This window comes from Apaloderma vittatum, unplaced genomic scaffold, assembly GCF_000703405.1.
Source record: "Apaloderma vittatum isolate BGI_N311 unplaced genomic scaffold, ASM70340v1 scaffold7077, whole genome shotgun sequence".
Classification (NCBI taxonomy): domain Eukaryota; kingdom Metazoa; phylum Chordata; class Aves; order Trogoniformes; family Trogonidae; genus Apaloderma; species Apaloderma vittatum.
Genome location: NW_009727775.1, coordinates 30189 through 54200, shown reverse-complemented (window position 1 = coordinate 54200; position 24012 = coordinate 30189). Strand labels below are relative to the sequence as shown.

The 24012-nt window shown below is 41.4% G+C and overlaps 1 protein-coding gene across 1 annotated transcript in view; it reads left to right on the top strand.

Annotated features, from left to right (window-relative positions):
- The window catches only part of IQCA1 (IQ motif containing with AAA domain 1), a 114294-nt gene that overhangs the window by 73118 nt on the left and 17164 nt on the right, over positions 1-24012 (top strand). The window contains exons 14-18 of the mRNA XM_009873806.1: positions 1761-1868; positions 4983-5182; positions 13780-13866; positions 17777-17954; positions 21218-21456. Of these exons, the coding sequence (XP_009872108.1) occupies positions 1761-1868; positions 4983-5182; positions 13780-13866; positions 17777-17954; positions 21218-21456 (812 nt within the window). The remainder of the gene's footprint in view (positions 1-1760; positions 1869-4982; positions 5183-13779; positions 13867-17776; positions 17955-21217; positions 21457-24012) is intronic.

The window sequence follows — 24012 nt, the reverse complement described above, 5'->3', positions numbered from 1 at the left end:
TGGATAACAATTAATAATGGTAACATCAAACTTGGAAGCAGGCTGAGATGGCTTTGGGCCACTTTCCCTTGACCCTGAGGCTTGAAGTCTTGGCTCATCTGCAGCACAGAGCAACCTGAGGGCTGCTCCCAGTTACACCAGCAATATTCACTTCCCAGCGGCAGAAGATACTGGACATAGAAGTGCAGAGCCTGGCAATATTCACCTGACCACCTACACCCATGCCAGGTCCCCCACGTGTCCCAGGCACAGGTGATTGCCCATGCAGACCAGGCAGCGAGGAGGTGGCCCAAACTGTCAGAGTCAGCTTTTCCCTATTCAGGACTCAGTCATGCTTCTTGAGCTGCCAGAACAAGATATAAAAGGTATTTAGATTTGGCCTATAATCTGGACTGAAATTTATTTTTATTCTTTTTTTAATAAAAGAAAAATTCTCTCTTTAAAGGTCCAAGGACTTAGTCAAAACCTGCAGAAAAATGAGTCCTCATCTGCTCAGCTCTTACAGAGCACAAGCCTAAGGAAGGTCACTTACTCCCAGTTTCTGGGAGAAGGGCAAAAATTGGAGTTGTGCTACACCGCAAGTAAAGGCGCTGAAATGTCCCCCCTCTATGACAAACCGACATCAGTGAACTAATTTTCTTGGTGACCTTATCTAAATTAGTCAGAGAATATCCACTGTGATTTATGTTCAGTTGCAATTAAACCCTTTGATGCCTTCTAATTAAATCTGTGAAGATTAATTCCTATCCAGTTCTTTTGATTTCTCCTTAAATAAAAGATAAAACCTGAAATTAATTTTATTCTTCAGAAGGGAGGGGGCAGTTGCACCAGGGCTTGTCTGCTTTTTTGCCCCCAAATTACAACTCCATGTTCTCTCTTAACCATCACTAATCTACCTCTGCTCCAGAGAGCTCTAGTGCTCTCCCTTTTTATCTCCAATAAAACATAATATACTACTATTTTTCCATAATATTCATTGCAATGACATCTCATTTGTGCTAAAAAAATAATCACTGACTACATTGCCACAGCTAGTTTTCTTACTTGTGACCCATCCTTCTGGATCTTTGTTCTCTCATGTCTTGTATATGGATTTTGACAGGGCAAGTAACGCGATTATGGCTCTGTAACAAGAGCTGAAGAAAGATTAAATCGTTTTGGTTCATGTCAGGGATTTTAAGTCTTCTTGGGCTGTTTTGTGGAGGTTGTTGGGATTTTTTTAAGCAGAAAAGGGGAACTGCAAAGCAAAGAGCCCCACCAAATTAGGTGACACACTTAAATATCTAACAGTGAGAAACTGAGATGTGATGAAGCCAGGGGAAAGCTTGTTAAAATTTCTTTTCCTCCTGTTTCAAATCCTTTTGATAGAGTGTGGTTCACTGAGATTCCAGCCCTGCAAAAGCCCAAATCTAGAAATCCTTTGCCAGCAGTGTGATTTATGGGGCTACTAATGATTCTTCTCCACAAAGTTTCTTTAAAAGGTTACTCGAGACCGACTGCTCAGCTGAACGCCTTCCACAGTCTGGAAGGGGAAGCCCATAGCGTGTTTGACTTCATTTTCCTTTGCCGTTCACCGTTCAAATTTCTCAGGGCCACATTCCACAGCGATATTGCCCTGCCCGAGTCCCTGTCCCTTGACAGTACTGGGTTTGCTGAGAGCACATTATATTGGTATTCTGTGGTAGTTTTTCATTACTTGAGTTATGCATTTTATAACAATGCAGTGTCACATTTATTAAGCCCATGCTTCCTCCCTACAGGCGAGTACAACTATCTGGGGAGCCTACTTCACCAGGCAGACCGAGAGCCAGTGCCCTCTCCCGCACATGTCAGGCAGCTAATAGCGCTGTACGGAATATTGCCGTTAGGTAAGAGCACGGCAAAAATGACTAGGGGGCAAAATACAATGGCTTTGCTTCCTGTCAGTAACGTGCATTTTTACTGGCTTTGACAGGGCTTGATTAATCGTAATCTAAAGCATTTTGCAGTATAATTGTTTTTCAATTAAGCCTTCTGAGCAAAGACCGTATCATTTTAATAGTGCATAAAGGAGCTTGCACATGCTATTGTCAGGTATTGCATTTCCATACTGTCTCTGTTTGCATGTTAACAGTTTGTGAATGGCAGCACATAAAAAGAAATCGCTTGGGAAAGATAATAGCTAAAACAAGCTCCAGTGATCAAAATTAATCAAGTTAAGGGAAGGGCTAAGGTTGCAATTTACCTTTCACAAGCTGGCTAATGTTACTCAGCACCAAACAACGCAATCATTTAAGGAATTAGTTTGAATACATTTTGTACATTTGTACAGTGCTCTTGCAGTTTTAATGCCAGACTTCACCAATATCTAACAAGGCTTTGCCAAGTCCAGTTGTTTGATTTTAACAGAAAATGTATCTCATATTTTACTTGAGAATAGCATTAAGCCAAACTCTAGTGATTGCAAGAAGTGCCTGTCTCAAGGGTCTCTATGCATACTTCACTTGCATCCTTTTCCGTTCCTGATTGGATTTCGGGGAGGTTTCAGCTCAGCGTTATCTCCTCCCAGGCTGTGTCATTGTCTGCTGATGCCCTTTAGAGGGCAAAAGAGCTGACATCTCCTGGCCTCCCGTTGCAGAAAACAGAGCAAAGCTGACACAGATCTCCTGCTTTTCAGTCCCCATTGCACACCTTCCAGAAAGGCCAGTGCTTGGGCTGTTCTGTGTGCACATGCTCTGTGGCTCTCCTCAGGCATTTCCTGGATCCCCCTGTCCTCCAAGCAGGCTCAATGTGCTGCAAATTGGCTTCACTCAGGTTTCAGGTAGAGAAGAACTCTCCTGCCGCCCTACAGCTCAATCTGAAGAGGGAGGTTAACAGCACCCCTGCCTTCAATCCAGGCAAGAGGAAAGAGAACCCATAAATTTTCTACCACTTATACAATTTACTAAAAATATAGGGAGAAGAAACTCTAGACTGTTTAAACAAAACAGAATGTATTTGCAATAGCAATTTGAAAAATGCCTTTGATTAAAATTAAAAAAAAGATATTGCATGAGCCAAAAAAAAAAGTGTGATGTGTTATGGGCAATGTGTTATGGATGACATTTATTTAATTGGCCTCAAAACTAGTTAATCATTATATAATTGTGTATGTGTAGAAGTGAAAGTTTATCCTCAAAATAGTCACCTGATGGGAAGGAAAGCTCCAGCTTAAATGGCATTGAGAAAATTATAAGCAGCTGAAAGGAGAAATAATAGTAGAAGATATACTTCATCTTTAACCACAGAGGAGTCTGCTGCTCCCCTCATAATAAATCTATGTGTAATAGTAATAGATTGGTATGGAATGACCAAATATTAATAAAGCCTGGGTGGCTGACAAGTTCACTACATCCTGCACAGTGCCGAAATAACGGCATTCATCTTAACACTCAGTCCTGTTGGACATTAAAACATTAGGACATGGATAGAGAGCCTGACTGGATTTTTTTTAAATACCATTCTTACCTATCTGTCTCCCTTAACCTGGAGAACTTTTCCAGGCTGAGCCACAGGCTCTCTCCCCAGCCCATCACTTTGGAGGCTGGTTTCCTCCATGAGTCCCATAGTCACCAGTCCCAAAGACCTTTAGAGGCAGCAGATACAAAGTCAGATTCGAAGGTCTGATGGAGTAACAGCCACCACTACTGACACAGGGTGTTTTTAGGCATGGAGGGAGCGATGTTACTGGGCTACCAGTAGGTATGGAAAAAGCATTTGACATTTCCTGCTATTTCCATCTCTGAAGGGTCACTTGCACTTAATTCATACAGTGATAGAGCTTCAGGGAAGACAGGTTCTGTCACCATCAACCACCTAAATCTCTCTCTGTGGTTCTGTTTTCACAATGCAGGCACTTCTACTAGGCTTTCCCAGGCTCTGAAGCATATTTCTTACGGCCCAGAATGGATTTACCTGGAGCAGCCGTAGAGATAGATTTAAAAAATGCTGAGCAGTCGTGGCTGCTGACAGAGCAAGTGAAGCATAGCAACCCTGGCATTTCCTCACCTGAATAAAATAAAGGGAACAGAAAAGGAGTCCCCCTCTCCTAGGAAATAAATATATCGTACCTGCTCTGCAACATGCAGCTGCCACATTCCGGACTGGGGAATAATACTGGCTCCTGTGCAGGCAAGCTAAAACTACGCTCAGCAGGCGCATGTCGCGGGGATAACAGCAGTGAAGGATTTTGGAGCATGGCTAGCCTAAGTGACAAGCAGTCCATCTTCCATGCTCACTGAATAGCAATAACATTTAAGAGAAAAAAATTACACAAGGAGTGGTGGTGTATGCAGAAGGTAAAGGAGAGAAAATAAAACACGTGGTAACATCTGGTTTCAAAATTACTGACAAATGCAGTTCCAACAGACAGTCCCATTAGTTTCTTTTCTCTAAAGATAAGGAAGCTGGAAAGTGTCATTTCAGAGAGGAGGAAGAAATTCTGCTAGTCCTACACCCCACGTGAATCCGCATCCTCGTCCAATTGCAGAAAGTGAGGACCTGCTCTGACAACAAACGCAAAGCTTAAAGCCACAGACACATCCCTAACTCTGCCTGCAGCTGAGGGGAGGCAGTTGCCCCTGTGCAGAGGAGCAGACTTTTCTGTACACACAGCCACCAGCAACAGTGGCATTTTAGTGCTCCTACCTTGCATCCAGCCTCAAAAATTTACCAATAAATTACTATTCTTTTAGCTCACGCAGATTTAGAGCTGAAGTTTGCCCATCAGAAGGCACAGATAAGGGTGGTTGAGCCTTCCAATGAATGGGGATTTTAACTCAGCCATACTACAGCCACAGCTCTGGCTATATAGAATTGAACGTAAGAGCACTTGTGCCCTATTAAGGAAACAATGAATTCACATTATAAATTATTTATAGTGAAGAGAAAAGGAAGAATCATTCCATTATCTTTACGGCAAGACTTAAATGAAAGCAATAATAGTGCCTTATGACTTTTTACAGGTTCCCAAACAGTCCATGAGAAGGCTCCTTTGGTGAAATCTTTGTTACTAGCTGGACCTGCTGGTGTTGGAAAGAAAATGTTGGTCCATGCCATCTGCACAGAAACAGGAGCCAACCTCTTTGACTTATCTCCTTCCAACATCGCTGGGAAATACCCAGGCAAGAATGGCCTCCAAATGATGCTTCACATGGTTCTCAAGGTATTGCCTTTTGTGTACTTCTCTACATCTTTTATGAAATAAATAGGGAACCGAATTGTAGTTCCTCCATACTGAGGAACATACACACCAGTCATATGCAGGCAAAGCTGCCCGAGGTCCAAAGGACTGCCAATCCACTTTGAAATTCCCTCCCTGCTTTCAAGTTTTCAGAACTACTTATTGATAGCCAGTGTGTGCATTACTGTAGAAGATTTAATGCCCTTTGAGAAATCGCTCATAGTAGCCTTATTTTTCACATTAACCTTTATGCAAGCTTTGCATTACCTTGAGTATGAAAAGAATCATAGATAAAGAAAATTCTGTTCTCTGTTTATATGCACATCAGTCAGGTATGCCTGTCATGTAGCATTTAATCAAATACTAGACTGGGGGTGGTCAAAAATTTCCTCTCAGGGACTGTTGCTGTAAAATAGCTCTCCCCTATACTGCTTCTCTGTTTACCTCTCAGCAAGCTTTTCAAAAGAGGGAATCCTAGTTCAGGATTACATTAACAGAAACGTATGAGAAGTCTGGAAATGAAAGAAGGCATATGAACTGTGAAGGACATATCCCAAATCCTCCTTAGAAAAAAAGACACTATCCTGGCACGCTTTCTTCCACATTTTAAATCCTCAGTGTTTCTGCTAAGGAAGGAAATTAGTAAACATTTCCAGATAAAATAGTCTAAGAAAGAAAAACGCAGCACATACAATAGAAAAAGCCAAATACAATATTCTTCTAGTGCCAGAGGCCTGCGGAAGGGCTCGATTCAAATTGGCTTTCCATGGAATTTATCAGATGTATTTTACTAAATCCAGTATTATAGCAGGTTTTTGTGACAGGTGCCTCCATCCCCAGAGAAGACAGGTTTTACAGCTAAAAGCAAAGCAATCCCCAAGGACCCCTTTTCCTGCTGGTCTGAACAGTGCCTAAGGAAAAGCAAAGGTGCTGTGATCATGCACCTTTGATGCTGTAACGCTTAACACTGGGTCTAGCACTCCCTGACACAAGCAAGTGCCATTAGCCTGAGCTAGTACTTCGTCACCTCCCTCCGCTCTGCACATGTCACCCTGCTCCACTTAGTTTCTCTGCCCTCAATAGCGAAGCACACATCTGGCTGCAGGCACAGCGCACACACCATCCTTTCCATCATCTAGTCCCTGCTAGAGCACAAGGCCTTTAAACACAGGAGAAGGGAGGGCAGCCTTCTCATTCCTATAGAAGGTTCCAGCTGAAGATATTAAGGGCTTCTGTGTACATACGTATAACACATAATAACCAAAATGTTTGTAAAACATATGTCAGACTCATCTGTTGTGTATAATGTACACACACTTTATGTATATGTGTCCAGAAGTCTAGATATAGGTATATAAAACCCCTTACATTTTTCCATATTGCCTAAAAACAAGTAGAAACATTATCCAACACGTGCCTCAAAATTACAGGGAGGAGTCCAAGCTTACTTCTCTACTGTAAGTCTTACAAAGGCAGCAATGACACTTTGGTGAACTTCTGGGAGTTACTGGAATGAAAGTTGCTTGCAGTCAATCACATGGAATAATGGCTGTCCAGGCACTGGCTTATCAAAAGGTAACTTGTTCCAACTGCAGCAGCAGTACTGCTTCAAACTCCGCTCCTTTAACAACAGCGCAAATGGCACAGTGCAGAGGATCTCTTTCCAAAGGATACATCATCTGCTCATTTCCGTGCACACTCATATTGACATCACATGTCTTAGCATCATCAGCTGTGTTCAGTTTCCATTCCTAATTCCTTTGGTTGTTACACCTTTCCCTGCCACCTTCTGTCCCTACAGCTGTGTCACTCATTTGTCCAATCTGCTGATGACTTCAGCTGAGATTCTATAGGTTCTCAGAGCCAGGCTGGAAGCCGCCCTCCATCCATTTAGGCTCTCACCTCTGCAGTTGCAATCCCTGGTGGTTTCTTGTTGGTCTTGGCAAAGTCAAATGTATCTCATTTTCCCTCCCTCTGGAAATTCTCAAGTCCCTGCCACAGCCATCCACTCCATTTCTCCTGCCATCAGTTGCTAGTTCTTTACAGCATGGGGTTGAGTAACTCCATGTAGCAGCACAAAGAGGTCCAGGCTGTGGTCCACCAACTAGACAGCAGTCCTCAGAAAGGACTGAGGGTTAAGCACAGCAAGTTGAACACAAGTCAACAGTGTGTCCATACAGCAAAGTCAGCCAAATATTCATCGGCATCAGCAAAAGGATAGCCAGCCTCCTGAAGCAACTAATTATTTCCCTGCTGCTTGGCACTTATGAGACCACAAATGGACACTGTGCGAGAAGGAGTCTAACTGCTGTTTTCAAGGGGCTTCATGGGAAGAACAGAGCCAGACTTTTCCCAGAGGTGCACAGTGATAGCACAAGAGGCAACAGATACAAGTTACAGCAAGGGAAGTTGTTTATGTGTTAGGGAAAATGTTCCACAAGGAATCAAAGGATAAAGAATCTTTTATATCCCAATTTGCAAGAATCTACTGTTACCCCAACTGAAGCAAACACAAGGCCAACACACATTGAAAACAAATTCCTCGTCAAGAGGAAGTTGACAAGGAGTTGTATTTACCTGGTATTTGCCAAAAAACGTTTATTTTTTCACCGTGGTACAAAAGCAGTGTAAACATATATGAATTATTGTAAGACTAAAATATGCCATTGTACATAGAGCAGACAAGCCATGGAAGCAAATGATATCTTGCAGTTGACATGCAATATTTAATATTCACAACTCTCAGTCTACTATCTGACACTCCATAGCACCTTGTTACAGTGCCTTGCATGGAGTTGACCTTTAGGTGCAGTTTTTGCTGCCAGGCACCATAAAAGCCTGTTCCAGCTCACCCCGACAGGCACATCCCTCCAGCCGACAGCACGTTGCTTCTCCAGACTGGTGGTTGCACTTTTTTTTTTTTAATAATTCTCTTAGGGTTAATAATTCTCTTAGCACATCTCCATAATCAGACACTTTAGGTTAGGATTTTTTGCAAACAGCAACTATGACTGTTGTCAAGCAAGCTTTATAGCCAGCCTTCCAGAAATGCTGTATGTAGAACTAGTCAAACAGAATACAGACCTTCCGCTTAGAGCTGTAAGCAAATGACAGGAAACGTGACAGTTCTTTTTCTGTTATCTTATGATCCATGTAACCATCGTTAAACACCAAGATTTAGTAAATCAGAATTAATGGTGCTCTGTGATAAAGGTGAAGTAACCTTGCACTTTTGATTACCTATCATATCTGCAATCAGCAGAGTTCCTATAATGAAAGGAAACTCCAGAGAGCATAAAATGACCATTAGGAAACTTTCCTTCCATAACCAAGTGTTGGCTGCTGGCAGTTGTTCCATGGGAGACACCCTAAACAAGTGAATAGCATTGGAAAAAATGAAACTTTAATTCATTTCAGATGCAAGAGCCAAATTCTTTCCTCCCCCTCCCTTATTTCAGGGAGGAGTCTTGCAAGAGACATACCAGCCCTGATCCAAAGGAGAGGAGTATGTATTACTGAAAGTAGGCATATTTAATGTCATATAGAGGAAATGACTTCTCATACCAGAACAGGAAAACACCAACATTTCAATCTGCGTATTCAAAGGAAATGGAAAGAAGATTAATATTGAATAGGGAACCTATTGAAAGAAGCTGCAAACACCAAGCCTGAGCACTTGTGTTCTCCACAAAGGCACAGCAAAGCCTGCCAGGTCAGCTCTGCTTCAGAGTGAAGAGAGAATCTGTCTCTATATTAGAGGCACTTCCCAGCAGTCCTCAGAATAAAGCTCATCCTTACAAGCATACCAGAGTATGCTGGAATATTTCAAATAAGCCACATTTTCCATGTATTGAGCCAGTCTGAACTGGCAGAGAGCTCCACTGTTTGTACCCGCCCATGGTTTGGCTCTCCCATGTTCCCACCAAGGCACAAAACACCACTGCAGTGTGACAGCTTATATTAAAAAAAAAATAAAAAAATAAAAAAATGCAACAACAGATAGCGAAGGATGCATAGAAACAAAGACAAATCTAGAAAGGATCAAGAAGGTAAAATGCATGACTCCATGACGCAGAAGTGTAAAAATGGAGGTAGCTCGTAAGGCTTAACTCCAAGGCAATAAAAATGACAAGCACTGGCCTTCCATTAGCAACCATAAGGCAGTCATCAGGTTAATCACTACCAGAGCGAGACAGTCCCTCTTGGGTTCTTTACCAGGGCCACAGCAGCACACAGAAAGCACATTGTACGAAAAGCCACATATGGGAAAAAATGTTATTAGTGTAACACTGGCCAGGCTAAAAGGTTGGGAAAGAGGTGGCCAGGAGGAAATGCCAACGGAGAAGTCGTGTGTGTGTATCAACAGCTCAAGTGTGCGCTGCGCAACCGTCTTCGCTGAGCGAGGAGTTTTACAGAGCAGCAAGCTGCAGAAGTATTTCAACACCATCACTTCTAGGGGACTGTTAGCAGGCTATTTGATTAGGCTGTTTAGCAAGTTAGAAGTGACTATAAAAGTGTTATACCAAAAAAGAAATACAATGAGTTTATTTAAGATTGAATTCAATGATCCCAGCGTTTAGAGTCAAATGGTCTTTAAGTCTGTCAGGTTTTTTTCCTCTGCATCAGATTCATTTATTCATAACTACTGTTGTATCGTCCCCTCAGACAGATCATTCTTCTGGCAGTCTGAAGGACTAGGTACAGTTTACCCTGGTACACTGACAGAAGTCTGTATTATTTAGCATTTGCGTGCCACACAAAGCTTTTCTATTGGAGCTGAAAGTTTGGAAGCAGCACTGGCAGCCTTTCTTCCAGGCATCCCAAAGCAATTCTTTTCTCTCTCTGCAGTTCAGCCTGCTGGAAGCCGAGAACCTTGAAGTGTTAAATCTCATCAGTTCTCAAATATATGGTGTTAATTCCCTTGACAAAGCAGCTTTACATTGTGTTGCTCTAACTTCAAAAAAAAAAAGGAAAAAAAAAAAGGGATCCTGTTGGAAGACAGTATTTTTAGTTATTTTCTGTCTAACAAACCAGAATGCAGTGTCATCACTTTAGCATTGGAATATTGGTCTAGCGAGGCTCCCACAGGTCTCATCACAAGTTTCAGCATCTTGCTCGAGCTGCTGCAAAGCATTTCTGTGAATACAAACTAGACTGTTGAGCAGTATTCAGCAACAGCTTGAGCTTCCAGAAAGTCTTAGTCTTGGGCCTTTTAAAAAAACTTCATCAAAGCCTTCAAGTTTGAAGGAGCCTCGTGCCTGTAAGAATCAAGTTTCTGTATTTCCATGTGTAGCAATTTAGCTGTTAAACTCTGGCTCCCAAGTTAGAAAAGTTCAACCCAAGGCTTTCAAAAATGCCACTTGATCTTTGATGAATGTTGACAGACAGCAGGATGAGAAGGCTTTTTTTTTTCCCCAGTTGTGATTTTCCTGAAGAGCAAATCCAGCCTCTTGTGACCCACCAGAGCAGGGTGTGCAGCGCAGGCGGCTACGGGATTAGAAGGGTTAAGGAGCCATCTGCTGGCAGCTCCCACAAATTGTTGAATGCAGCAAAGCTAATAAAATTTCAATTACAAATTAATTATGTACAGTGCATTTAATTATCCATGGATTAAAACTGTCCATGGATAATTCAAATGAAGCACTTTCACCGGGGATATACAGTCTGCTGCATATCTGCCAACAATTTAAATTAGATGCCAATGGATTCTGGGTGTCTGACCTGCCTTAAAAAAAAAATTAAAAAAAACACAAACAAACCCCCCACACACACACAAAAAAAATATCCAGGCCCAAAGACAGTGTGTTGAATTTGGCTGTACTGATGTGTAGGACACTTTATACATTTAGATCATTGTCTCAAAACAGAAAGCACAGAAAAATACCTCTTTAAGAAAGAGCCAAAGTGAGGTTATTCATTGTATTTCCACTTACTCAGTGGGGAAATAAAAGGGACAAGAAAAAGGTGACATGTGTGACAGTGAGCATTCTTTAAGAGTTAAAATTAAGTATTTGTCTGATTTAAAACTTAAGGCTCCATTTTAGAGGACAGATGACCACAGAAGTCATCTTTGAGCCAAATGGGGAAGATCTGCCTCTCCCCAACTGCGGTGGCCCTGCCGAAAGGGCAACACAGTTCCCTTTGAAGTACTTTCACCAACAGCTTTTATAGCCTCTGTAACCCCCGCCACCCTTGTTCCCCCTCACATCATGCTGGGGCATCAGACACACGGGTATGGAGAATGTATTGCAGAAGAGCTGCATTACCTCGCAAAGCAAAAATTCCAAAGAAACCTTACGAAGCAGATGCACAGCACCTCTTTGGTCGTAAGCATGAGTGAAGTGGGAGGAAAAAGCATCACAACAACAACAGCAGATCCCACAGTGATAACAGTTTATCAGGGTGGTAATACATGCACACCCAGAGTCTGTAAACTCAAGTAAAAAGCATGCCACCAGCCCAATCTTCACTCAGGGGAGCAACCTCTGACTGCCTCATATCCTGCCTGACATCCTCTCCATGCACACACAGAGCAGGAAGGAAAAAAAAAAAAAATTATTGCTTGTTTCAGAAGGTAAAAGTCACCATCAGAAATATCAGAAAGCCCCAGCTAATAATCCATGGATTAGCAGTGCCAAGTTCAGTAAGGGTCTCTGAGGCAGTTTCCACGTGTCACAGAAGGCATCATAGCGGGTGCACAAAATGCAAGTGCAGTTTCAGAAGCTATAGGTTTCTTTTAGAGACGTAAATTGCATCTATATTTTTCTTTCCAAGTCTTAGTTTAATGAAGAACATCACTTATCCCAGCCCTGCTATATGACCATGCTACTCTTCTTCCACCACTTGTCTCCAAACCTGTTTGCAGACATCTAGGAGATAACCAAATTCACCTGCGAGTGCGAATCACTAGGACGGACTCACCTTTTCTGCAGGTGCCTGAGCCCTTGCCTAGCAGGAGACTCAGCAGAAAAATCCCCGAGTCTAAGGCTGCTGCAGAGCTCGGTTCAATGAAACCCACAAGCTTGCCCTCTCAAACATACCAAAGCCTGTGCAAACTCTGCAAGGAATATAGCAAATATACCTCTGAAAATAGATAAATAGGAGGTAAACAGAAAAGCATCTGGCCTTGAAAAATGGCAGATATCATTGTGATACAGTTTTAATCTGTCATTTCACTCTGGCTTGTACACTCAATACACTGCTGGACCGAGAACCTACCCCTTAAGTTGTAAATGCAGATAAATATTCACATAACTGTTTAGGCCCACATGTCAGCTTCTGCAGGATTTTTGTAATATCTTTCATGATATTTATTTTCTAAATCCTCATTATTAACGATAAACATTTGAGCTTCTGCCTCCCAACAAAGGAAAAAAAGCTGAGTTTTCCTCAACAAAACTGTTCTGAACTTGGAGATACCACTTGACATAGTCTAGCACTGACAAGTTACCACAAATAAAGTGTCACATGCCAAAGGTGGCATTGCTTCCACATCACACCAGCAGCAGCACAACGGAGCAAACAAGTTTAACCAGCCCTCATCTACTATTCTTCCCCCCTCTCTGTCTTCAACCCACTTTTACTGTACAGACACATACTTCAGTGCTTTTGAAATGCACCCATAAAAAATGAACTGTGGTGCTTCTAAGAAAGATTTTATGATTTAATTCTTCCTACCCTGGCTGTCAATCAGACACCGAGCTTGTGGTGTATACAACCTATTGAATTTATAGGCTTCCTTCCTGGAAGCAGCAGCTTCAGCTGGGAAGGGGGGAACGGGACAGAAGAAGGCTGTCACTCTCTGGTTACCCATTGACTCTTCGAGCCATTACTTTCGTTGCTGGGCAGACTAGCACAGCACAGAGAGCCGCTGGAAAGTGATTAAAATTTGGCAGCAGAATGTCTAAACCGCTGGCGTTTCTATAGCAATAGGGAGAGTGCAAGATGTGAAAAAGCCTGTAGCATTGCTGCCATCCTGCTGTGAACCAGAGGTATAGTGCCTCTGACTTTGGAGATGGAAAGCCCATTTGTATAGACAACCCCCCTCCTCCTTCAGATATAACAGGTTCCATTTTAATTCTTGGGCTAGCTGCAAATTAAACGCTATTTTGTAAGCCGGAAGATTGCACGTCAGCCTATTTTGCTTAAAGATTAGTATCTTCATTTCTCATGCAGTAGCCTTGTCTTGCTTGTCTCCCCATCTGTATTGCCCTTGGAAAAAGGGCAGCCAGTCTAAAGCTGCTGCTGGTCTATCATTTGCCCTTCAGCTCCAAACCCAGGCTTCCTTTTGCAGAACTGCAACCAAAGGTGGGTTGAAAAATGAAAAGATAAGCATAGCAGCCAAAATGATCCAGTTTAGGGGGTTCTTTACATTAGATTCATAATTAGAAACTGTTTGATTTGCCAAGGCTGCTGAGCAGAGCCAGGACTATCTGTAAGTGCTGAACATTTCTGGAAAAAAAATAAACCAGGCTAATTTTAACTGCTGAAATATGGATTTAAAGGTATAATTATAGGCACCCAAGTATGAAACTGTAGCCATTTTAATGAATTTCTTGCCTTCTCCCATTTTCTCTTAGGTGGCTAAGCAATTACAGCCTTCAGTCGTGTGGATTGGAGACACAGAAAAAGTATTTTCTAAAGCGGTGGTGAAGGTTGAAGAAGAGGTGAGTTGCTCCTTTTTTATTTCAGTGTGGACAATTTCTCCTATTGCATTACAAGCAACACAAAGGAACAAGTGTATTTCTTAGCTTAGCACATACTAATATGACCAGACCTGCCAAAGCTTGCTTGATAATAGCTTGTCGCACTAACTTTTTTCTTTTCAGAGTCTTGTGACTTCTTAAGAGCCCCCAAGAGGTCATATTTCTTTCCCACACACCTATACTTGCTTTATTTAAAAATAGTCCAGTCACTGCTCATCAGTGCACTGAGAAGTAGAAGAGAATAATAGAGAATTTCAAAATACAAGGCAAAAAACTAGAAGTTAAGATGAGCTTAAATTGTTCAGCTCTATTAATTTGAGAAATTGAATGGACCCAAACTGAACAATAAAGTAACAAGGATAAATTTCCACTGTGAAAACAAAGAGCCTGCGTTAAGTAGTTATGTTTACGTATTTTCTTTGGGCTCCCAGGAGCCCTATTGCCATTGCTTCCATTCCTTGCTCCCTTGTGCAGCTTCCCCACTAGAAAGAAAATTAAAACACTGCCCAGTAGGCACAGCAACTCAACCACCACAGCAGAGAGCAATTCACCTGAAATCTTGATTAGATTCATGCTGCTGGCAAAATATTTTAGAGCTCCACATGAAAAATTAAACCTTTTTTCTTAAGGTAAGCCTGTGCACTTAGGCTGTAGGATGGACCCAACCTGTATTTTGGAAGAGCAATGAAGCATCACTTCAGATGAGGCTGTTGTTTCCGTTTGGGCTGTATGAGCTGATGGGTGTGCAGTGGTTGATGCCCTCTATTTTTTTACACCCAAAAGGAACCTCTCTCTTGGGTTCAAACCTCCACAAGTGCAGGTGGGTATTAAAATTAAGACTAGAGGCCAAAGATTGCCTGGAGCAATTGCAACCTTTGGCTGCTTTGATTTCCTCCAATAAGTAAAAAGTTCTTCCCATGCCCACCTCGGTCAGCAGTATCTCCTCCGTAGACCTACAGGTATTTAACAAAAGATCTCATGTTCTTGATGGGAATGGATAGCTCCAGGCTTGAAATCACTCACAGCCCACATAGTTCAGCTCTCAGAAGCAGACAAAGTTAGTGGAAGTCATTTTACTCATCCCAGCATAACACTTCTGGCACCATTACTAAGAACCTGGTAAAAAGAAGCCTTAAATTCTTCAAATAACCACTAGAAAACACCTCCCTAGAGGATGTAAAGCAGTCATATACAAATATTTTACGGTAACCCAGTGGCCAAGGATGATGTGCAAGCAGTCCAGTCACTCATGGTTGAATAAATAGGGGTCACCTTCACAATTCCCCCCACTTTTCTCCAGCTGAGATCCACATGGTGGCTGAAATCATAGCTCACCTCTTCAACAGCCCTTTTTGCTACTGACATATCTCCTCCACTTTGAAAGAAGTATTATTAGCTTTCAGGACATGTGCGTGCTATGGACACACACTGGTTTCACATGTGTAACAGGAGCTTCTGGCACATGAATTCCAGTCTGGCTTAGTAGGCTTAACATGAATGGAGTGTTTTGCTTGGTCTCTGATACTGGTTCAATCATTCAAAATTTTAAAATTAAGATTCCTGCAAGCTGAGCAATGAACACGTGCTGTAACTAACTCTAGATCATGAATCCATGAATATCATTTGTCACCCAAAAAAATTATGCAGGAGATAAATTGGGACTTATTTTCACAAGTAAGAGGTGAAATAAGAGTCAGATAATTGTTTTTTAAAATTCTCTGCATCTCCCAATAGTCAGTTTCTCCAGCAGAAGATATACAAGCCCAGGAAAAAAACCTCAAAACATGTCTCACTTGAAGCAACTATTATCTTCTGTCATTTCAGTGAGAAGTGACTGACAGAAGATAATACCTCCCACCTCCAAACCAAAAATAATTTGATAATTCTCACTTTTCCAGCAATATTGATACCTCAAAACATCCTAGAGAACATTTGTACTTTCTTTGATTACGCATGAAAAGAAGAAAGTCTTGAGGCTGATGAGTAGCAACAGATACAAATGACAGTAATTGAGTCAGAGTAAAACGTGTCAAAACCAAAGTAAATCCACATTTTTGTCATTGCTGTGACAAGATGTCCCTGAAAGAACAAAGGTCACAAGGTTGGCTAAAACTTCCAAGGTAGATGTGTTACAGCAGCTTGTCTAATCATCACAGAAGCCTAGTTCATTACCAAAAACTTCCCAACAAGCAAATTTTGGTGAGAGCTTGTGATTTGAAGTCATGCCCTCAGGCAGCAAACACAATATGTGAGTGTGGACAGAACGACAAGAGAAAAGCCAGGACTACTACTGCTGCATGGGCAGACCTTCTGTGGTTACAAAGCACATTCTTTGTGATCTGGTGCAGGCATCCCACTCTCCTCAGAGTACTGGGTGCATAGGCATGACAAGGAGAAGGTGGAAAGATGGCAGGTGGCATTGAGTGGTGGCCACAGGAACAGTTCATCCAAGAGCAAGAACACGACCAGGATCTATCGTCCTGGGTCGGCCACATGTCCACGCTCTAAAGTGAGATCTAAGCCCCAATGCTAAGACATGCTTAGTTCATTACCATAATGAAGCAATTGGCAAATTTAGGAAGATGGGTAGTATGACCATGGAGATGCAAAAAGTAAAGAAACACATTTTGTAATTAAGATGAGTTTAGCTAGAAAATAGCTGTTTGACTCTACCCCAAGATTTTGGGAATTTCTTATTGATTTCCCAGTTTTCCCTCTTCTTTAGCTTTCACTGAAAAAATCCCAGAGGTTTCTCTCTTTTCTGTCAGCTAACAGAAACTGCAGACAGTAGAAAAATTGGATCACAAAGGTTGTACATGCAATGTGGATTTGCAGGTGTTTATTATTGCCTTTCAGCTAAGAAGGTTTGCAGGACAGTTTCTTCCTCATTGACATTAAGGAAGATTGATCTGAAATTGAAACTCAAGTGTTTTAGGGAGTTGTCTACTAAAAAAAAAAATTAAAATAATCACTACTAAATACTAAGAAAAAACCCCAAAAGATAAGATCACAAGATGATCTGGGGAGTAAAATGTTGGTGACGTGGATCTTAAGTCCCAATCATTTTTAGAAAGAAGCTTCCAAGTCATTAGATTTACCTGATACACTATCCTAACCCAGTTATTCAAGTCATTAGACTTATCTGATACACTGTCCTAACCCAGTTATTCATTTGTAGCTTTATTAACAGTAGAACACCATCACAGCAATTTGATTAAATTTCTCCAACCGATGTTCACTTGTACAATATCAAACATAACTATCCAATAACAGGCTTTCCTCGATACTCATCTATTCTGTAAATAGTAGTCAATTGTTTGTTATGAAGTCAAACAGTAAATTATTGCAAAGAAATGAATCCTCAATTCAAAGAGCTTGTGTTCTCGGGTGAGAGCCTCAGCAAGCTAGAAATCACAGCAAAAATCAAGGAGTGTTTTTCACATATAAACCATGGGCAGGAGTTGGTAGACCATAACCTCCGATAGCTCAAGCCATCCCAGATTAGAAAAATTGCTGAGGTATGCCACCTATCTGTTAAGGTTCATCAGGTGTGCAGGTTCAAGCAATATTTCTCCCTGAATTGGAAATTAGGGTTTTCTTCTTTAAATGAGTTGTTTCCTTCCTGCTTTTCAATAACAGGACCAGCACTAGCACAAACCCACAAATAAGTAAGCAGACATCAATTTCAGAAGACAGAGGCTTTCTACTCAAGTTGAGCATCTAGTTGTCTTATACTAAATGCAGCTGGCCAAAAAAAAAAAAAAGGCACAATATCATACTGTATATAGCACATCTACAGCTTCATCTCATTAAACTGTCAGTATGGGTAACAGCTCTTTTTCCTCCTTTTATTTACATGTATGCACTGAAGATGAACCCAAAACGACTGGAAAAGGTCCTCCCCAAATTCCTTCATGCTTTGAAAGCACCAGACAGAGTACTGCTAGTGGGAACAACCAACCGTCCCTTCGATGCCAATCCGAAAGCTTTCTGCAAAGTTTACCAAAAAATCATTCTGATTCCTAGGCCTGACTACACTTCAAGATTTGGCAAGTATTTCAAGTCATCCTGATGATTACCATGTTTAAAATCCGTGCTTGTTGTCTGATCATCCTCAGAACTGACTTTAAACTCAATTCATACCCCAGGTATTAATTCTCAATACCTGAAGACTTAGATAATACTGGTACAGACTACCCCAAAGATCCATTTTTATTACTTGAAGTTGAGAGAAGAGTTTAAAATGCTGTTCAGTAGTGATCAGCATTTTTTCATGCGTTGTTCACTATGCACTGAGTTCAGCCAAAGCTGTTTCTTTCCCCCTGAATGAAGGATAAGATTTCAGTGCACACTTTCTATTTTAAGTGCATTTTGTTTGTTTTTTTCTGCAGGGATTCTGGATTTCTGTAATTCTTACCCAGTTTCTATACTCTAAACAATACACTTCAGGGCCGCTCCATAAACAGAATCAGATCTGAAGGACTGAATTTTGTACTTGCAGATCATGTGAGAAATTCCTGCTCTGGCAGGGGGCTGGACTAGATGATCTTTTGAGGTCCCTTCCAACCCCTGACATTCTCTTATTCTGTGGTAATTGTAGAGGCATCTAATATTTTGCATGTCTAGTCTATGAGTGTCTACAGTGATAGACAAGCCCTCCCAAAGTCTGACAAAGCCACCGAGTACCTCATATGCCAAGACTCAAAGCTTGTAAGGAAAACAGTGTCTTACTAGACCAATGTACATGTCTAGAAAAAGTAACTTCCAAGAATGCAAGCTGGTTTTCAAATTTCAATCACCTTTAACTTTGTAATAACTCAGCATTGACTAGGAACAAATGCTCCAAATTAAGCTTAATAATGTGATTCAGTTACTACAAAAAAAACCAAACAAACAAAAAAACATTTTTCCACATCCTTCAGAAGTGGTTGGTAGAAGGGCTTGTTTTCCCAGAAATATTTTTTCCCCTGCTCTGCTTTAATCACAGATATTGTGTGGTTTAATACACTTTTCTGGATACTAAGGAGTCTGGATTTGGCGACTCATGACCAGACGGGCTGTTTAGTCCAGTCTAAAGACAATATGGAAAAAAATGGGTTTGGGCTATTCAGAGTGGCAGCAAACATTTCAAATTAGAACTCTCAGTAGTGTGCTTCTCCTACCAGCAGCTCTAGCATGAATATCCCCATTGACCACCACATCAAGGAAAACAGACTCCCTTCATGCCACAGATGTCTGATAGGCCATGTCCCAGAAAAATGCAGTAATAAAGGAAACCACAGCTGGTTCAGAGACCTCGCTCTGCGGTCGTTCCTTGACTACAGCATTGCTCTGCATACTCACCTTATCACAAAAATCATGCAGCTGTATCGTGAAGCCCAGTTTCATGCTGCCTTTCACATAGGCAGCCAAGGTACTGAGATGATGCACATTTGGGCAAGCTCAAGACAGGTTTTGACTGCCTAGCACATTGTAAATCTCTCCAGCGTCCAATAACTTTCATAGTGTGGATGGGAAATGGTCTCTAAGCAAGCTAACATGTGTTTCATGTTATGTTACAGTTCTGATAAATTGCTAACAGATAACGGACATGAATAAGACCTAGAGAAAGGAGGTGATAGCAGCTGAATTTAGCTGTGTTCACTTCTGGGGATTGAACTGTCACATTCTGGGATTTAAAAATAAATAAATAAAAAAGAGCCAGCTGAAGGGATTTCAACTGCAAACTTAAGAATGCCCCCAAAAGTTGACTCTTGATATTTTAAAGCAGATTAAATTTACAGCTCTTCATCTTTGACACTGTCTTATTTAAGACAGCCTGACTTGTTCTTCCCTGAAGTTCAATGGAAATATGATCTTTACAGTTCAGACCTTCAAGTCTTGGCAATTTTCAGTGCCTGACACCCAATTTGAGAACTAAAGAAATTTGTTTTGACAGAAAAGCAGCGACATAGCAAATATTCACAGCCACAGTGCACAGCTACCTGTCTGATACATCCCTCCTTTTTGTTACAAACTAGAATATTCCAATCTATGTTCAATGGAAACAGTAAACACACAATGGAAATCATTAGACTGGAAGATTCATGATCCTTTACTGGCTTCTTGCTGCTGATCACCCAGTAAGTCAGTACCTTGTATTATGCCTGATCCTACCTGCAACAGGAGCTGTGGCACACAATATATGGCTGTGCAAAAGTAATGCTCGCTATTGTGTGGATCAGTTAATCTTTTATAAATTAGTGATTCAGCCAATAATTATTGAGCATAGATATAATTCAAGCGGAAGATCACAATTTGCCTGAGTGAAAAACACAGTCAAAAACTGTCTATGTTATGGGCACAAATCCATAGTATCAACACGGCAATGGAAGGAGGAATATGGCAGTTTTTCTCTGTTACATGACTGCCCCAACATCCAGTACCATTAACTTTTGACCCAGCATTTTCCATACTACATATGAGCTTTCAAACACACAATACTCATATCACAAATTATCACATTCAAGAACCTTTTTAATAACTATGCATAATACTTTTTTACAGATGTTTCCATATAAGTCTTTAAAGAAAAGCATGGTGAGATGGCGTGGAAGTTTTACTAAGTGTCTCTGAGAAAGATTTTTACATAGGATAAACCAAATGATGTTATTACTTCTATTAATTAATTTTTTGAAGGAAAATCTCAAGCACTTCGCAAACATTAAGAAAATCTTCATGTCACAGAAGTTCACAGCTAAAAGATACAAAGAGGTTCACCATTTGAATAACAAGTAAAATGCCAGTCAAATTGGCCTTTGCAACATGTGCTGGCATATCTAGAAGCCTTTGGCTTCCAAACAAGACACTTGAGTCCCCACAGCAGCCCTCAGCTTGGAAGGAGTAACCTGTGATTAGGGTCAGAGAAATAAAAATAGGCTGTTAATACAGATACTTAATTCTCCACACCCAAATGAGAACATTCAGGACAGGTTCTCTTTCTGTGTATACACACAGGCATATTTAAGTAGCTCTTTCTTTTTTTACACACATATGCACCTCACATCATGTGCCTTTAATGACTTTCTGAAAAGTACTGACTGGTAGCCAGCCAGTGATCACTAACAGTTTAAAAACAGATGTGCCTAAAAAGGCCTCTATGCTACACATCTGTAGATGAAAGAAACAGCAAACAAGAAAAAAATTAAATCTTGGCTTCCCTGACTGATAACCCTTATTTTCCTGTTTCAGTTTCAAAGTGCAAAAATATTTCTTCTTCTTTCCTTATTGAGCGTCTTTGTCATTCTCTTTTTCTCTGCGTCCTGATGAACAGTGTTATGGAAACACATCATCCTACAGAATGGTGGCATCATCACCAACTTGTTGGACATAAGCTGCCTAGCAAAGCTGTCTGACGGTTTCACCCAGGGATGCATGATCCAGGCAGTGCAAGATGTCCTGAGCGAGCTACGCCTCCTGCAGATGACTAAGAAGCCACTGAGGACTGAAGAGTTCATTACTTTCCTGGCCAGACAGGACCCAGTGTACCAAGAGGAGGAAAAAACGTTTAAGGTGACATTAAGAGCTATGTTAACTGGCTGTCTTTCATCAGCCTCTGCTATGCCCTTGTCCAGGAGTGTTTAATCTAGAGACCTGCTAATTCTGCTGATGAGCTGGCACTTGGCTCTTTGAATGCTGATGTATGGCTCAATGGCACCAAACACCCATCTCCCCCATGTTGGGATGGTTTGGCAGCCCAGGGCTGCTGGGCAGCTGGATGTGCCAGGCAAACAGTCCTTCTGACGAGCAGGAGCTCTCGCATGGGCAACTCGCCCAACGTTCTGCCTTCATCCAGCTCACACTGAACAGAGCGGCCTTCGCGTGCACAGATAAATTATACAGATGCCACTGTCCTTTTTCTCCCAGAGTCAACATGTTCAGTAAGCCCGGGTATATTATTTGGAGAAGGCAAAAACGTGGACCTGTAGAGCGTACCACATAGGGATCAAGTTCTAAGGCTTTATTTTAAATTATTTCAAACAAGAATATTCTTGTAAGAGTTTTCAATTCAAGGTTTAAAAAAATATAAAAATTAGTTTCTGCCTCAAACTCCATCCCTCTCCCCATCCTCAAGGCTACAAAATCCCACAGGAAAAACCTAGCCTATTTGAGGTGCACTGCATGTACCTCAAATATATGTGGATCACCCTGCAAACTACTGCTTTTTCCAGATGTAGCTCAGTAATAATTACTCTTTTTTTCCCCCCTCTAGACTAGGATTATCTTTATGTAGTGGTTAATTCTGCTTCCATTGTGCTGCTTTCGGCTTTCCTATTGATGGCAACAGTTTATCAGGCTTAAGTGCAGGTCTACAACTTATTTATTGCAGTGACTTCAGTGTAGTTTAGAGATAGCTGAACTGGACTTGAACTAGCTAGTTCAGTGCAATTCTACAGCTTAGCAGCACCAACACTCCCAGAAGAGTGGCACAAGGCTGGACTAAGGGACTTCAAGCCTATTAAATATTAAAAAAAAACTTGGCCACAGAACAGGAAAACCCTGCTCTGTACCCCCTCACAAGAGGGGCTCCATATAGGATAGGACTTTAGCACTGAATCCAGTAGACCCCAAAAGAGTTTTCTCAGGCCTCTATTCCTCCCTCCCTGGCCCCAACTTCTACCATATAACTTCTGCTTTTAAACTATGCAGCTCTCCTGGCTGAAGGGTTTCCTTTTCATTCTGTTCCTTGAATCCCTTCTGGTTTCAAATCCCCACAACACCTCACACAATAAACAGGACACAGTTTCTAACAACTTTGTCCAAGTCTTCTTCCACTGATAACCTAACGATAGTGCATATTTCTCCCAGCTCCAGTGAATACTTTCCAGTTTCCATGTAGAGCCATTTGGCTCACTCGACATAGGCAGCATTTGTGATATTTGGCAAATTACTCTTTTTTCCTCATGCTTCCTAGCTAAACCAATATCTTTCCTCAGGGAAAGGCTGATGGTTCAGCATTGCAGCGAAGGAAAAAAAACAAAAAACAACCTTGTCATTCCCCAGTCCAAGTAGCAATCCATTTGTACTCTGAAACATGAGAGCTGGTATTTAGTGTGAGTTTAACTTGAAAATATTATTCCACTTACTATAAATGTGCCTGTTTTGCACAACACAAAGTATGCAGGCTGCACTTAATTTCAAACACAGCTAAAACGATACTGTCCTCAGCATCCCATGGCAATCATTTCCTTGCATTCATTACAGCCCTTAGAGAAGTATTCCCTTTTATGTGTTTCCCTTAAATGTCATAGAACCTTGCCCCAGCACCTGTAATATGTCATAAGGGAAGAGGATTGTCAAAATGGCCTTGTGCACTAAATAACTCCAGTATCTCCATCTCTTCTCACAGAAGCCCCTCTTTCCAAATTTCTTTAGTCACTGCCATCACTGGACCTTTTCTGTTGCTTGGCTTCACCCTTTTTGAAGGGGGGGGCAGCTCAAATGCAGTATTCAAAGTGAAGATTAGCACTGTGATGGATCTTGGATTCCTCTTCACTGGAAACATGAATCTCCCTGTTTGACATTTATATTCTGCCAGTGTTCCAAAATGAATATAAATAATGCAAAATTTGCAATAATGTGATTTCTTCTTTCAATTTACTCAAATTTCTGCCCCCAATTATACATCCACGTTTTTGAAATTATAAATTATTGCACCAGTGATTGATACAAATCCTTACACAGAAATAACAGCAGTCCTAGAGGAGCACAGGGCAGCCCAACTAGCATGCGAGTTCTGCCTGGCAGCGACTGGTGCAAAATTCTTACAGTATGTAAGAAAACCCACACCAAAGACTGTGGACATCATTCCTCCAACAAGCAGACATTTTAACTCCGTTCAGTCACTTACTGTCAGTGACCTACATCCCCAGTTCAGATGCTAATGCCTTAGCGATAAATCTACTTTTGTTTTAACCATGTCAGAGGAGCTGGCCTCGTTAATCCCATGCGACAGTTTTGCTAGCTAAAGAGTCAAAAGCAGCCGTTATCACAAGCCAATTGGCAGGTTAATTTGGGGCCTTGAAATATAGACACAAAGAAATGTGAGGAACACAAGAGAAGACATCA